General features: G+C 41.6%; 1 protein-coding gene across 1 annotated transcript in view; it reads left to right on the top strand.

The window, feature by feature from the left end:
- The window catches only part of T265_00479 (hypothetical protein), a gene marked incomplete at both ends in the record, with an annotated part of 72,182 nt that overhangs the window by 19,787 nt on the left and 37,050 nt on the right, over window positions 1-15,345 (top strand). The window contains 7 exons of the mRNA XM_009164252.1: window positions 1,288-1,482; window positions 1,984-2,192; window positions 4,626-5,190; window positions 12,830-13,327; window positions 13,622-13,768; window positions 14,507-14,605; window positions 15,182-15,345. The exon at window positions 15,182-15,345 is cut by the window's right edge and continues 812 nt beyond it. Of these exons, the coding sequence (XP_009162516.1) occupies window positions 1,288-1,482; window positions 1,984-2,192; window positions 4,626-5,190; window positions 12,830-13,327; window positions 13,622-13,768; window positions 14,507-14,605; window positions 15,182-15,345 (1,877 nt within the window). The remainder of the gene's footprint in view (window positions 1-1,287; window positions 1,483-1,983; window positions 2,193-4,625; window positions 5,191-12,829; window positions 13,328-13,621; window positions 13,769-14,506; window positions 14,606-15,181) is intronic.

The following is a 15,345-nucleotide window of genomic DNA, read 5'->3' as shown; positions in this document are numbered from 1 at the left end:
AGCAGTCAGTTCTGATAATCGAACTGCACTATGCATCCATATGCACATAAGAACAACATCCGTTACCGAAAATGTAAGGGTGTAATTGCTAATTGAGAAATTGTTAAGTCATCTGTTCTAAGAAACTCCAACAAAAAAGACAGAGATGAAGACTTCTCCAGGAAAAGAATGGTACCTTGGTTTGAGTTGAGACAGTTCAACGTTATGGCCTCTAATTGTGAACGCTCTGTGTCTTTAAAAGCTAACCATGGTGATAAATAATAGGACTCTTCAAACTGCGCGCCTCTCAGCAATCCCCTAATCAAAAGTGGTTGAAGACTGATAGGATCGGCTTGAAGCTGCTCGTTCTCCAGGACATATAGTCCTGGGAACACAAGTAATGCACTAGAAAAAAACAGTTAGCTCCTTATTTCTGCACAAAATGGCAAATTTGGACTATCAAGTACCTCTGAAGACACCTACTCCTTTTAATTAAACGTTGTTGTATGGTTTTCAGACAAACTGTCCAAATCTGCGTGAAATGTTTGTTCTTGTGACTACAGCATTATCAGCCGAACGAAAACGCGGTTATTACGGTGGTTAAAAGCAAGCATATGTGGTCGCACTGAGGAATCACTTAGTTTTAGGTCAACCAAAAACTTGGTCCTGTCCGTCGGGTTGTTTGCTTTCAGGTTGAGGTCGCTGATCGGCAGCAATGGGAGAACCGCGGGGACATTCTTTAAGGTACCGGTGTAAGCACCCTTAACACTCGGCTGTGGACTTTGTCGTTTTCCAGAATTCCAATTCTGGTGGGGTAGAGAAACTTGTTGGCTTTGAACTTCAGGTGATCAAAGTTCAATGCCTACTACAGTGAGTGATGAATACTAACACTGCAGCCTGTTTTCATACAGATCCTCTAGTCCGATTATTACTGGGCTGGGGGAGTGCTCTTTAAAAGAGTGATCTAGGCATGTACCCAGTGTTCTCTTAACAAGCTTGACAGAAGACATCATAGGGTTGGACATTAATTCTTAAACACGCTCTTACTAAGCACGGAAAGTAAGCTGTTGCAAGAAATAAGCTTGGTTTAGCGTATGTACCGAGTGTTTTAAACGAGTACTGCACCATCGTAAATTCAATAGAACATCTAGCCTGTTTTTTTTGGAAGTAGCAGCCCGCTATCAAACAAGTTAAAGTTTGCTAACCCATATACCTTACTATGGGACGAGGTAAGGTGTTATGTATGGATAAATTAGTCTACTATATTGTCCTCACCTTTAACCTAATTTGTTTTCCCTGATGATTTAGACCACCTATGCTTATAGCAGTCAACTCCTGGAAACTTACAGCAAACTCTGCGAAGCCGACGGACGAAAAGTTCCAAGAATTTTGGGGAGTTGTAGGAACCGTCTAGTCCGCGTTTGGCCTCGGTTACAGCATCGGCTACGGGAATTCAAGGAACGGACGGAAGCGGCCGAGTCGGTTTATACGCATTCAGATCTGGTGAGTTGTTTTTCTCTGGCCGTAGAGAATGCCCATATTGAAAATGCTTAGCAGACCGTTTGTGGGAGCCAGCAAATGTCTACCAACAAACAGTAACGCCATAATTTATTTTAACGAGGTTTCATTAACTAGATCCTTGGTAAATCTCAACTCAAATAAGGTTAACCTAGCGCAACGATCAAATATGCGACAAATAACAAATAAGCATTGGCATTCCACAAACCGTCCCCCATAAAGACAGCTTTTTGCTCTATAAACGTCACATTGTTGTAAGTATTTGCTGCTACTTTCTGGGAAAGGCATTGGGTTCAAGAAAGCTTAGTGGTTAAGTCATCAGATTACGGACCGGAATGTCCGTGGTTCGAACCCAACCTCAGCAACTTGACTGCTCTTGTCTAGGCTCGGGCAACATAACAGTACCCCAGAAGTGAAATAAGACGATATTACTGTAAGTGATGAGTTTCGAAAATGTAATTACTCATGATTTCTATTGCATTGCAGCTACTGAACCGTGTGCAGGAATATCTGCTAAATGCTACGCGTAATCCAGTTGCCTTCGATCGTGTCTGTGACTCGATGACCGAGGACGTGCAGGTTGTCACTGATGACCAACATCGGAAGCAGATTGACTCACTGTTACAAGAATTTCAGCACACAAAGACGCTTGCTCTGACGTTGCTTGAGCGCTTACCCAGAGGCCTGCTTGCAGAGTAAGTGAAGTTTTAACTGTTTTAACAGCTTTGAGCAGTCAGGTCAAAGAATGTAATCATAGATGGGGGCACATTTTCGTGAACGTATGACCAAGTGGGATAATCAGGAAGCAACTGATGTGTTGCTATTTCAGCTTGGCCAACCTGAGAATTGAAGCTGATGGGTTTGTTGGAACTGAAACTAATTAGTTGAGGTACAAAAATAGCCTTTCGCGTGCGACTGGTCTGCGAACCAGAGAACTGCCTGGAGCGGATAGTTTTATTAAGTTTATGCTGCACACCACTGGGTCGAATGGGAACGTCTTTCGTTGTGCTCTGCTTCTCTTGATTTGAAACAAATCTGGTAAAACCACCGCGCAGGGAGCCCACTTCCGAGAAGAACCTAAATAAACTCAAAATGACACAAAATGATGAGAAGTGATAGTTCATGAGTTTCCATACCGCAGCACAAACAGCTATTATGTTATGTTGGTTGTAATGTTTGACATAGGTTTTCACATATGTCAAAACTTATCCTTTTGTCTCTTACCAGTGAACCTAATTAAGCTAAAACAATGATTTCGACCTTTCAGCAACCCTCTTGAAGGCTTGAGAGATGCACATCACATTTGATGTGCATGAAACTTGGGGTCTTAGGAGACATTCGGTACCAAGTGGTAGCGTAAAGCTTCCGAGACTGTGAAAGGTATCGTTCGCACAAAGTATTCGAGTCACAACAAGGAAGTTAGACAACCGGTGCTTTTTCTGTATAGTCTAACCAACTGGCCTATGCAACTGAAGTTACTGGATTACATTCTTCACTACCGTGACCTTGTGGTTGGTAAAAACCCGAAAGACATAACAGAGATCTTGCTCAGGGGCCCTAATACTCATACCTGGAGAATGTGCTGGCAGGCAAATGTAACGCCCCAATCATTGTAGGCAATTCATCATAAACTGCAGCTTGAACGGCTTGGCTTTTTTCAAGAGCCACACAAGAATGGCGAAGACAGTTATACTGACTGACCAGTCGTGGGTAGAAAAAGATACCCTGATTCTTGACAACGGTATGTCTCCCCTTACATCCAGAAGTATCACTTAATTGTACCGTCCATACTCTTTAGAATAACCGCGTGAATTGTACAAGCGCTAAATTACCTAAGAAATTTAAGGGACGCATGTTACGGTCTGTTAGCCTGCACGCACTTGTGGTAAAAAATGGCTACTATTGACAATCGATTCGTTGAGGAGGAACCCACAGATCACAAATGCTGAAGTTGCTTCACATTACCCCTATTGAAAGTATCTTGAGATAAGAAGTACTTTTGAGCTGTTAGCAAGAACATTTAAGAGCAAGGTGGTTTGTCTACTTTTAAGTACACATTTAAGAGTTCTAGCTACATGGACGCCAGTAACACCCAATGATGGGCGTTATACATCTGTTCGTAGTCTAATTTTGCTCCAAACTTCATGAGGCTTTGGGTGTAGTTTGAATACAGATGAATGGCACCATCCTTTTCACTGTTCCACCGTATATTCCTTATAATAGCACCGTTGATTCAACTGCACTTTTGAAAAACTAGTCAGCAGACAAAACTTTAAACGAACAGTACTCGTGTGCAGCCACTCAGACCTGCGTAATATGGGCACCAACAATCTTGAAACGAGCCCTTGATTTGTAACTACGGACGGCAAACAGTGTACACTCAGGCTTAACAAGGTGGGCGCGAAATGTTTAAGAAACCAAACCAATAACCAAGTAGATCGTGTCTTTACTCTACCAAAACAGATTACTATATTTTTGCCTTTGCTGGATCGAGAAACGACGCCGTAGAATGAACCTAGAGCTCACTAGCTGAACTGGACGCTTCAGAGTGGTCAACTGCAACAGGCTGGTAAGGGGCTGAACTGAATTCGGTTTGTAGGAAGTGAAGATCGAACACATGTGCCAACATCACAGTTATCTTCATAAGTTTGTGGTGATCCATACCATCCACCTATGAATGATGAACATTTGCAATTCGGCCGACTGTTGTGAACCATCAATGTCTACGCCACTCTGGGGCCAGATGTCTTCTACATTGCACACATATAGCCAGTTGATACTTCCCTATTACCTATCACGAAAAACTAGAGATGCTGAAGCCATTCTGTTTCAGTACAGCGTTCAGAGCTACTGTGTTGAATGCTTCTATCTGAGGGTTCCCGCGACAGAGGATAACAGTGCGCGCGTGCATACTATCTCAAAAATGAGTGGCGGAGCCCCTTTCTAATGTGGTGCTTGCTATTTTGAGTTTTTCGTCACGAAACTAGTAAATTTTTCCATTGATTCAGGGCTTTATCTTCATCAAATGCGTTGTTTTCAATTTTTTAGGTTTATCTAAGTGTATCTTTTGCGGTGAATTGTGTGAGACCATAATCTTTATGATGATACATTTGGACGTTTTTCTTCAGTGATTCTGAATTTACTGGTCCAGTGATCGACGAGATTTCTCGCCTAATGCGACTCCGGCTATACACGCTATGGTTGAAGCTACGTGAGTACGAAGTGGTTGTGCTTGGTTACAACACAGCCGACAGTACAACAGCAAGTGAACTCGGTATGGACACGATCCGTCCGCTGGCTCGATCGCGTTCAGCTACCTCTACAGTGCGACCCCGTGAATCTCCGTTTGGAGGTTTCGAAGACTTTGTAAACAATGCCTTTTATTCTCCAGTTCAAGCAGAACCTGGCAGAAGAAAGTATGACGCGGAAAAACCTGAAAGGGACATTCCGAAGCAATCAGACCGAAGGCCGGGAACAGGCTCAGGAGCTCGACCGATCAAATCAGTAACCCCGCCGATGACGCAACCCACAAATAAACCCAAAGCTGATTACCGATCTCGGTCACCTGATTTACACTTGTTGGATGCACAGAAGAGCTCAAACGAAACACGTGCATCAAAAGAAACCAAAACGGATAGTGCACTTTCCATAACCGATGAAGTTGTTCAGCATCTGAAAACTGTTCTGAAGCAAGTAGGTCTTACATAGCTCCGGCTGAACGATTTCTGGGTGTCAATTGATTTTTGAACATTCACTATTTGAGCTTGTTAACTGGGGCCGGAGATCTGACGAAATTTCGCGTATCTACCAACATCACAATTAGCACACGGGTCGTCGTATGGTTGAAAAGCCATTCGACATAAGTGGTGTGGGATGGTCTCTCAAGCTGTGAGAACAGCTCACTACGGGTTTTGTTTTTTCGGGGCCAGTCAGGTAGGCTTATTTCCAGGAGCCTTGGAAATTCATTTTTCCATGTTGAGACCATTAAAACAGAGGTTTTGATGCAGTCCGCTGCATTAGGAACAATTTTGACATTATTCCGCACATTGTGCAGCAACTGAATTGCTCGACAAGTCAAAGACTGATATTCTAAGTTTTCTTGGTCTATGTATGTCTGATGAGTCACAAACAGGGCAAAATAACTTCTGCGGATTGAGTTGAATCCTCTCCCACTAAGAATGTAGGAGAGCGGGAACTGTATTGAATTACACTGTTTATTCAGGATAGTAATTTAAACGATCTTTTTGCCACTTAGAGTTAGATACTTAAGCACTTAAACATCATGCAAGAGAACAAAAGAAGACATCGAGTTCTACCGTTTCCATTTTCTGAGATAACTCCGAGTTACTCCAACGCAACGCTGTTGGATTTAGTGAATCAGAAAGTTTTGATCCTAGGTTAATCACGAATGCTGTCTTGCATCTTTTATGACCGTAGGCAAGCAATACTTAATAAGTTCATGAGCATGTTGCTTAGGGGAACGTACTCCCCCTATACCTAGATTACCCTTTACGGGTGCTTTTTGAAAGGAGTTCAGAATACAGGGTTTAAGGCGCAATGATCCTGTTACTTGTTCCCACTGATAAGTTACTTCTATGCTCCGCCAACTACAGTTGATAAAAAGCAGTTATCTAGCAAGTGCGATCGGTTGAACATGATAGTGATCGATAAGTTCCTCCTAGAGGCTTGCGTTTAAATTAGGTCAAACCCGTAAGAGACATTCTCAAAAGCTCCTTGGGTTTTCTGATCTCACAGAGACATTATATTCTTCCCATAAGAAATATATCCGACTACAGTCTCGTTTGTCCTCTTGGTTTGTTGGGGCGTTTTACTGTTTTTTTCATTTTGCGGTACTCAAGTTTCCTAATTTGTTACCTCCAGGGCTGCTGTTATAGTACCAACCATTAGCAAAACCTTGGTCCCTAACTCTCCGAGTTTAGCAACATGTCTCCTTAACCTATGGCGCTTATAAGGTTGCTCTAAACTCTACAATAGTGTTCGATAATTCATTTTGTGGTGGAAATTGTCCACAAGGTTATGTACTCTAAAAAGCAACCTTGATATGATTCATACCTGTCTCGTCAGTAGTAGTGGATTTATTACTTCTTCTTGATATTGCAGACTTGGTGCTGCGTGTACGTCCAGGGCCAGATTTTTGGTTTAATTAAGTCACTTTCTTTCAAGCAGAGCTATTTTATCGACTGTGCCTTCAACACGGTCAGTTTAAAGAGCAAATGGGTATCATAAAGCATTTTCTTTGTGGCTTCCATTTGAGTGAATTGACCGTTTGAGAGTGCCTTGACCCTGGACAGCATCGTAATGAAAGATATTTCTTGGTTGCAAAACTGCCGCTTAGTAAAACTGTTTTCACCTAGTATGGACTTCTGGATAGTGAGAATGATGATCACTCACAAATTGTTTTCGTGTCTCGCGACTAATATCATATTTACCTCTTTCTTTCTTCCTTTCTCCCGATGTTTTCAATATTTTTCATCTGCATACAGTCACCAGGATTTATTCGACCATGTTCAGAAGTTCCGCAGTATTCCGCTTTACCACACCGCCGTAGTAGTGTACCTGTGTATATTTAATCGCACCCATCAAACTGACCCTTACTTTCCGTGGAAAATGTCAAACTTCTTGCTCTCAGATTTATTGTGATCAACATCCACAATTACCACAGCCTTTCGTATGGCACTACTCCCGTCTGCATTCCTTAGCTACTTAACAACCGTCTGATAAAGGATTGCACATGATTTAAACCATAGCTTAATTCAGCACGCCTCATCTTTTGACAAATGGATCAATATACAGAGCACAGTTAGCACTGTTTCTCTGGACAAAAGCTATTCTTTACGCACATTTCAGGTTACGGAAACCATTGATTAAGTTATTTTACACTGTTGACAATTTCTTGACACGCTGGCATTTTGTGAGCCTCAGCGTTCCATTCTTCTCACAGTTTAAAGTTAACTTGCGAGGCATGACCTTAGACTTTTTATTCATTTCCACATGGGAATATGCAGCCTTGAAGTATTCCACCCCTCTTGCGTCCGGGTTATCTCCAAAAGGTATCACAGTTGTGGAATATTCGCTCTTTTGAATGTTCTCTTCTTGTCTTGATACATCAAACAACCTCAGGATGGAGCTGTTCACTTTACAGTTCAGGTTTCGACGTACTCTGAACAACAATCCTTCATCTCATGCTGGAGTGACCTGATGTGAACGTGTACAAATACAAGGCACTGATAGCAAGAATTAAGCGAACACATCCACTTAGCCCGAGTTGAAAATTTATTTCAAAACAGGAAGACATGAACGTCCGGAAGATCCTGCATAAAAATACATGTTGGGACGGAATTAGAACATTTCTGCTCGGACTAGTGTCTTCCGGTTGCCGTAGGGACTGCCACTTGCCACATATTTGTACTGTGCTGCAGGGTGATTCGTCGTCCCTTTGCCGGAGAACTGCCATAAGAGATGCATAAATGTCACTGAGAAAGTTCGGTTCGTAAAGTCAAATGATAAAACAATAGTCAAAATTAGTTTGGCGTATCAAATAAGCGACCCAAACGGAGCTTTGTTAGGGCATCTGTTAAACGTCTCCATATGAGTGTTGTATTGTTAGAAAATGAAAACACGGCACAAACAAAACAGAAAACTGAGGACTGAATCGTATTCTGGCCGATACTGTGACGTGGAACCGCATTCCAGACCAAATCAATTGATTTTTACGGGTGAATATTTTCATCACACAGGGTAGCTCTTCATGGCATTTCGAACCCTGATAATGGTACTGTTGAAGTCAGTAACAGTGTTCAGCTTCATAGGGTAGCAATAGAAAACGAATTCCCACTAACATATCTATTTATCTAGACCGCATGACAAATTCTCTAGATTAACGGCAGTGAAACTCCTAGTGTGACACTTCTCGATAGTAGGTGTGTATGCGATCTCACAAGAAAACTAGTGAGGGTGTTATGAGACAGATTTTTGAAAGAACTACGAGAGGATTCCGTATGGCTCATTGTTCTCCTGACACGGTTAACGATAATATTAAAACAGTTAACCATACATAAAGATCGCCTTTTGAGCACTCAGTTTTGGTTCAAGTACGACCAGTTTTCAGGCTTTGTGACCAGGAATTCCCAGGGTAAAAATCGTCTCGGGGTACTTACACGGTCGGGGCCTTTTTCAGTAGATTTTTCCATCCCTATATGTACACTACCTGGTCAGAAGATTTTAAAATCCAGCTGCATTCGTTCGTTGAGCACAAAGACAAGTGGCTAACTGGGCCAAATAAGAATGAATTACTAGAACCTAAATAGGAATAATCTTTGATCTACAGCTTCATGTTTTCCTTTTTTTGGTTGGTCAAGCTTTCTCTGGTAGTAGGAAGGAGTGATCCTCTTTCAGGTTCAGGTTTTATTGTAGCTGACTAGGTAATGAGCTCCAGGTAACCCCGCTCAGATTGACTTCTCTAACTACTTGGAGAAACCTCTAGAAATAATCTTTGGTAGAGTATCACAAATCCTCATAAATTGCTATCGAACAATAGTCTTATGTGCCAAAAAATTGCATTTTGTTCATTATGCACATTATTAACAAATACGTGGGGAAAATAATTAGCTATGACGTTTACTAACATAACAAAATCAGCAGCCAACCTTTGAACTATATATTAGTTTGAGGAATACCGTAAATAAAAGCCTCATTGGGATCTTGCTAGAAACTCACTGGCATCAGTAGTACGCAACAAGTGATTTATGAAAGTCTGTTTGTACAAACCAAGAAGATTTTAATGAAACGTTAAATGAATGCGCAACTGAATTCAATTTGCCAAAAGAGAGAACTGGGCATGAGTCCAGCTAGTCGGTTCTAAATCAGTGAACCATTACTTTAGGAAAGATTCACCTTTCATCAATAGAAGTAAACCTATGAGGCTGAGATCAACCCACATATGTAGGTTTCCAGATGTATGGGGACCAATCATCTATACCTGGAAGCTCTTTGGAAGATATCAGGCGAGAAACAGACTTTGCACCAGCTAGCGAAACTTATACGCCAGCTTCTCTTATTTAGGCAAGTGGTGTCTTGACACTCAAAAACTATTTGATCGTGCATATCAGGAGAGACAACTGAGGAGGCCAACTTACCCACGCGAGCGCAGTCTATCAAGATGACCACCATACTAAAAGCTAAGTATGTTCGTATATGAATTTTACCTACTAAACACCGAATGAGGCCACGGCCGATAGCAAAACCGCCGTAGAAGCCTTACACACTTAACGCATCCATCAACTCAATATATACGCCAAACTATATAAAATCCGCCACTAGTACGTCTTTTCTCATCTACGGTTCTTCCATTCGTGCTGTGATCCCCATGTAATTAGAAAAACTTTTGTGGCAGTTGTGGACATTAATTATAAATCAATCCATAATAAATCGAATGAGCAGAAAAGTAAAGTATTTCTGATTAAATCTGGTTAAAATTCGCAACTCCATTATGCACACCAAACAAAAAGAAGGTCTTAGAATAAGAATGAGAAAAGTGAAACACAAATCCGCTTGAAACAGAACTTTTCAAGTGTACCTGAACACTTACTATACAAAATACTTCATTTTGGTAATGTGTTGGAATATTGGTAGCTCGGGTGTATTGGTTGGTAATTGACCAGGTGGCTGTTGATCTGTTCGTCGAGCTTGGCAAGTGATTTGCAAACGTTTCGTCACCATTCGAGGAGACATCTTCAGTGCGCTGAGGATGTCAGAGCACTGAAGATGTCTCCTCGAATGGTGACGAAACGTTTGCAAATCACTTGCCAAGCTCGACGAACCTTCATTTTATGTAGCAAGTGTCTGATTATGCAGACCCTCGGGGGAATCAAACTATTTTATTTACAGTGTTCCACTGAATAGGCTGAGGTCAGTAACTAACACCGTGGAATTTGCCACAGTCTACCGGATTAAAACCCGGACAAACTCAAAATCATCTAGAATTTCGTTTCCGCAATGACCGAAGTACTATACTTTAACACAATAAGCAGACACTGCATCCAGTTAGACTATACACAAATATACGAATAAAGGGACATCCCTGTTTTTTTTACCATGGATACATAACTGAATGCTGGAATAGAGTAGTCCCGGATCAGCGCTGGAAACAGAACACAGGAGATTCAGCTATATATTCTATGAAAATGAAATAAGAAAAGTTGGTGAGAACATTTCCATGTACTCAACACTTTCGATGAATTTCGAAGATTTATTCTGGCCAATCCAATAAAAACCATCAGGTTACTTAGGAACTGGAACTGGATATATGGAAAGCATGTTAACTTCCGTCTGCCCACTACCATCTTAGATCAGCCACTAACTGAATTTTGCACAGATATTTGAGCTTTTGTGTACTTGATTTGTAACTGTGTCCCACAGATTTCCAGTCTGCCGAGATGAAGAATACATTCTAGTAGGTCAAATGCTTTACATCGATAGGAAAAACGTACCATCCTAGCAGGTGGTTAACATTGAACCTTTATGCTGAAATTCGGTATCCTTCTCACTGCCAATGAGTGGATTAATGCATGAGTTTTGGGTACCGTCCGCAATTGTTTATCATCTTACTTCACAGGGGTGATGAACTCAGTGGGTGATACCGTTCACGTTATTCATATGGTGCATTTATACACGGTACAGAGTAAAATCCGATTTTCTGGAAAATATTGTCCTGTATCATGAGCAAGCTTTGGTTTGTGGCACAATGCATTCGTTTTTTTATTGAAATTGGCAGAGGAATAGCAGAAATGAATAGACCATTCCAACCAGGAACTACGTGACGCGGGACCTCTATGACTGCATGGCCAGTTTCTTTGAAGAAAGCTGGACCGAACAATGGTCAGTATCATTGAGCTAATTTTCTTAAATAATGCGGAGCGTTGTAAACTCACCGGTGTGGGCCAATTCAATCTCCAGAATTGTTGGGCGGCTTGGTTTTGATTTGGTCACACTGTATTCTTCAGTTAAAAAGCAAATTTTCACGGGACCCCTGCATTATTGCATGTAGTTATAGTGCTAACTAGTGAGATCCATGGCCGCCCAACCTCGAACTAATCATTTAAACAGGTTGTTTGGTATTAACTAGGTTACGTGTTCACAGCTTGCGGAATCCAGCTTAGAGTGGGTCGGCGAACGCAGTATGGTGGTGTTTGTCAGTGGATTCAACATCCTCCAACTCTCAAGAGAAACGCATGAACCACAAAGAGTTAATTATTGCGACTGGTATGCGACATGGTCATATGACAAAGGTTGCTGCACCACAATCTATACCATCAATTTGCGGGCAGAGTTTGTGGTTTGTGTCGTTAAGCGGCATAGAGTTTCTGTGATGCAAGTGAAGTAAGGTTGACAAAGACAATGAAATAGCAAAGGATCATTCGGAGTTGTTAGTCCGCTTACTTAACTCCATGCAGTGTCGACCCATGTTGGATGCATATTTCAACACATACGCATCAATAGTTGCGACGAAGAATGTAGGCGATGCACATTCAACTTCATTTTCATCGATACCCTGCTCCTTCGCTTTATAATTGTGTCGAAATCTCTGTGATATTCGATACACATGCTACCAATACTAGCCTTGAACAGAACAATGGACTTCACGGAATAACATGGCAATAAATAACCATCTATACCTAACTGGATGTCGTTCTTCACCCTTGTGACAATCTGTTCAACTTCTGCAGAATCATCCTATGAAATGGAGAACGTCATTTTTCTCTGTTAGAGGTTTTCCTTAATGCTCCAAATACTGTATCTTACAAAGCCCGCTACATGCTAATTAAAAAGGTGAAGTGACTCCGAATTTTCACTTTGCTTTCCATGACGAAGAACTTCGTTGTCATTAGGGTAAACCCGCATTGAGGGGAAATCCTATAGAAAGCAGGAAATTCAGAGTTCGCATATCAGTCTACAACTAGATTCATCAGTAGGTCTGAAAATTGCGCGAGCCATGGAAGAAAGGGGGAGAGGAGTAAGGCAGCACATCAATACCCAGGGATTTTCTCTCATGTTTTACTGAATCTGTCTAGAAAAGTTCGCTGACTTTATTTGCGCAACAGTTACTTCTAGCGAATTTACATCAAGAAAGCCTCTCTTCAGTGCACCTTACTGGGCTGATTTTCAGCAGCGTTTTGACACTAATAGTAAGAAGCGCACTGAGATTTCGACTAGCTCTTTCCATGTGTGTCATCCTTTGTGGAAGTTCTCGTTGTTTGTATACGTTCTCAGTAAGTTTCAAACAGCTGTTTCGCACCCGTTCATTTTCATTTAGATGGAAGCACGTTTAAAGGAAATGAACCCGGAAAATGAGACAGCATTTGACGAAATCCGCCGGCAACAACTGAGAAACGACGCTGACCGTGAACTAGTAAGACTGGAGAATCAGATCAACGACGCACTGAATACGACTCAACACCCACCTTCGTCTACACTGAAGGATATGGCCGGACAGATTTTGGAACAAGGCCGACGTGCACACAGAAAATGGCTTACGGAATGGGAGTCGTGGGTACCCACAGCTATCAACCCCAAGGACATGCAGAGAATAAGATTACGAGAGCTAGAAACGGATATCGGCGAGTGTCAAAACAGACTGTATGACCTGATAAATGCGGTGTGTTTGACAACAGCACAAAACGCTGAAGCTATCAAATCGAAGGGACCTTCTAATTTGAGCGGCTCTCTCAATTCGGTGGTCGTTACCGATGAGGATGTAAAACGGATAAATATGGTGTGCGAAGAGACTCAGGGAATGAAAGAGACCATTCCTGTGAGTAATTCTGAGGTTAAAGTAGACACATATCCCAATTTCTATTCAAGGAAGCACGCAATTTAACAATCCGCAAGCAGCCTCAGTTTCAGATAGTAACTACAATCGTTGAAAGATTCTTTTGTTTCAGGTGGTGAATTTGTCATCGTTCCTTCCTTTTCACTGAGGTATCACAGAGTGCTATTTTTGGCGTTTGTGTCAGAAAATGACTACAAGCGTGGCTCGTTTTGGATTTACGCCGTCGATAATATTTTGGCCAGCCTATGAATGAAACAACCGTTTTCTTAAATTTAGGCTCAAGAGGAATTTATCTCAAATCTTCTGAGTGACTGTCGTCAAGCTCAGCACCTAAAAGCACACATGGATAAAGCGGAAACGCAGTGGAGGAGATACAAGAAATGTCTAGGCAGTTTTGACAGTTTTGTCAAATGTCTGGAACGGGTGAGTTACTTCATTGCGTTCCGATTTTTCGGTGTTTTTATAGTGAATAAACGGAGTATTATTTGACCTGATGTGCTGTTGCTGTCGTACTACTCGTGGAAATCTTTAAAACTGTCACATTTCTGGGGTTGAAAGCTAACAGTCATTTCCGTGAGGTTAAGATAATATAAAAGATGGGACAGTTGAGGTCTGTCTGCAGCCTTTGTATATATTTTGGTGTGTCACCGGAAGGCTCACTTATTTTAGAAATTTCACGCTTTAATAGAGTCTGGTCTTGCTACAGATTAGTTGTAACACATTTCGGCACTCAGATAGAGAACAATTCCCCGAACCTAGTCGTACTCGCCTCCGTCTTGTCAGGAGAATGTTTATGTCTGATGAATCCGCAAAACTCTAAGCTATGGATTTATTTATTATCATCCATAATCCTGTCGGTTCTGGTTATGCCACTTGAGCGAATTTAACTAACATGAGTTAATTATTGAAAACTAACGCAAGTTGTCTTAAAAATTGGAATCTCGGTCACCTTTTATATGACGCAGCACTTGGGATTGCACCTCGTATTGCCCGCTGAGAATAGTTGTGCAGTGAACCCGCTTTGAGATTACTTTTCCCATCAATTGACTACAAACGTCGTAGCAGGATAAGGCAGGCAACTGTCAAAGGTCGCAACCCTAATTTGTTATACGATAATCCTTTATTTATGACACTTTCATTCATGTATCCCCATCCGTTCAGGGGTACCTGCTGCTTGTTCGCTCAAGAAAATTCGCCACCCAGCGGGACAGCTGCTTGAAGGATTTGAAGAACAAACATCATGAAATACCTAACTTGCAGGTATGTAACTGCTGTTAATAAAATCCAGATAGTGCATAACCGAATTAGGTGGTTTTCAACGTTTCTTGTCTTAATACTAATCCAGTATGTGGTCTTTCTGTCTCTGATTTCCAAAGTGAGAGAATAGCGGGATAACTGTGAATAGTTATGGCGTTATACGGTGCCAGTGATGGCTGATATACACAGTAACCGGAAAGCCTACTTCCTGCTTTGCTTTTCTGAATCAGGATGCCACCATTAATTAGAATTTTAGGTAGTATTTAAACGCTTCCCACATTATAACCTTCAAAGGAAGCATGACTTTAGGTGTACTAGGCAAGAGTGTATCGCTGGATTTCACTCTGTTGACGTTGACTAAACATGTTTGGAAGGGAAGTCACTCCAGCGTCTTAGCACTTCATGTGTATGCGCTAAGGGTGCAAAGCTAATCCTGAGGTTGGATACGGTCAAACGAAAAAAGTTTGGTAATGCGCTGAAGAGGATGGCCTACCATGATTTTTAATTTATATATATCTATGTATATATATTCGTCCCAAAACTATGGTTGTTTTGTGCGATAGTTTATACTACTGCAAGTGCGTGTGTTCATCGCACGGTGATTTTACTGAGGAGAAGAGTCCCATAACGTTTTTCTACATTTTTTGTAGGTTGATGGAAGGATGCTGGAGAACGATATTTCCCATTGGCTGGCTTCTGGGTTGTTCCAATCAGCAGCCGCTCAAGTTACGCAGTCAACCAAA

This window comes from Opisthorchis viverrini (assembly GCF_000715545.1).
Source record: "Opisthorchis viverrini unplaced genomic scaffold opera_v5_4, whole genome shotgun sequence".
Classification (NCBI taxonomy): domain Eukaryota; kingdom Metazoa; phylum Platyhelminthes; class Trematoda; order Opisthorchiida; family Opisthorchiidae; genus Opisthorchis; species Opisthorchis viverrini.
The sequence above is the reverse complement of the archived record's forward strand: the minus strand, read 5'-3'. Positions and strand labels throughout refer to the sequence as shown.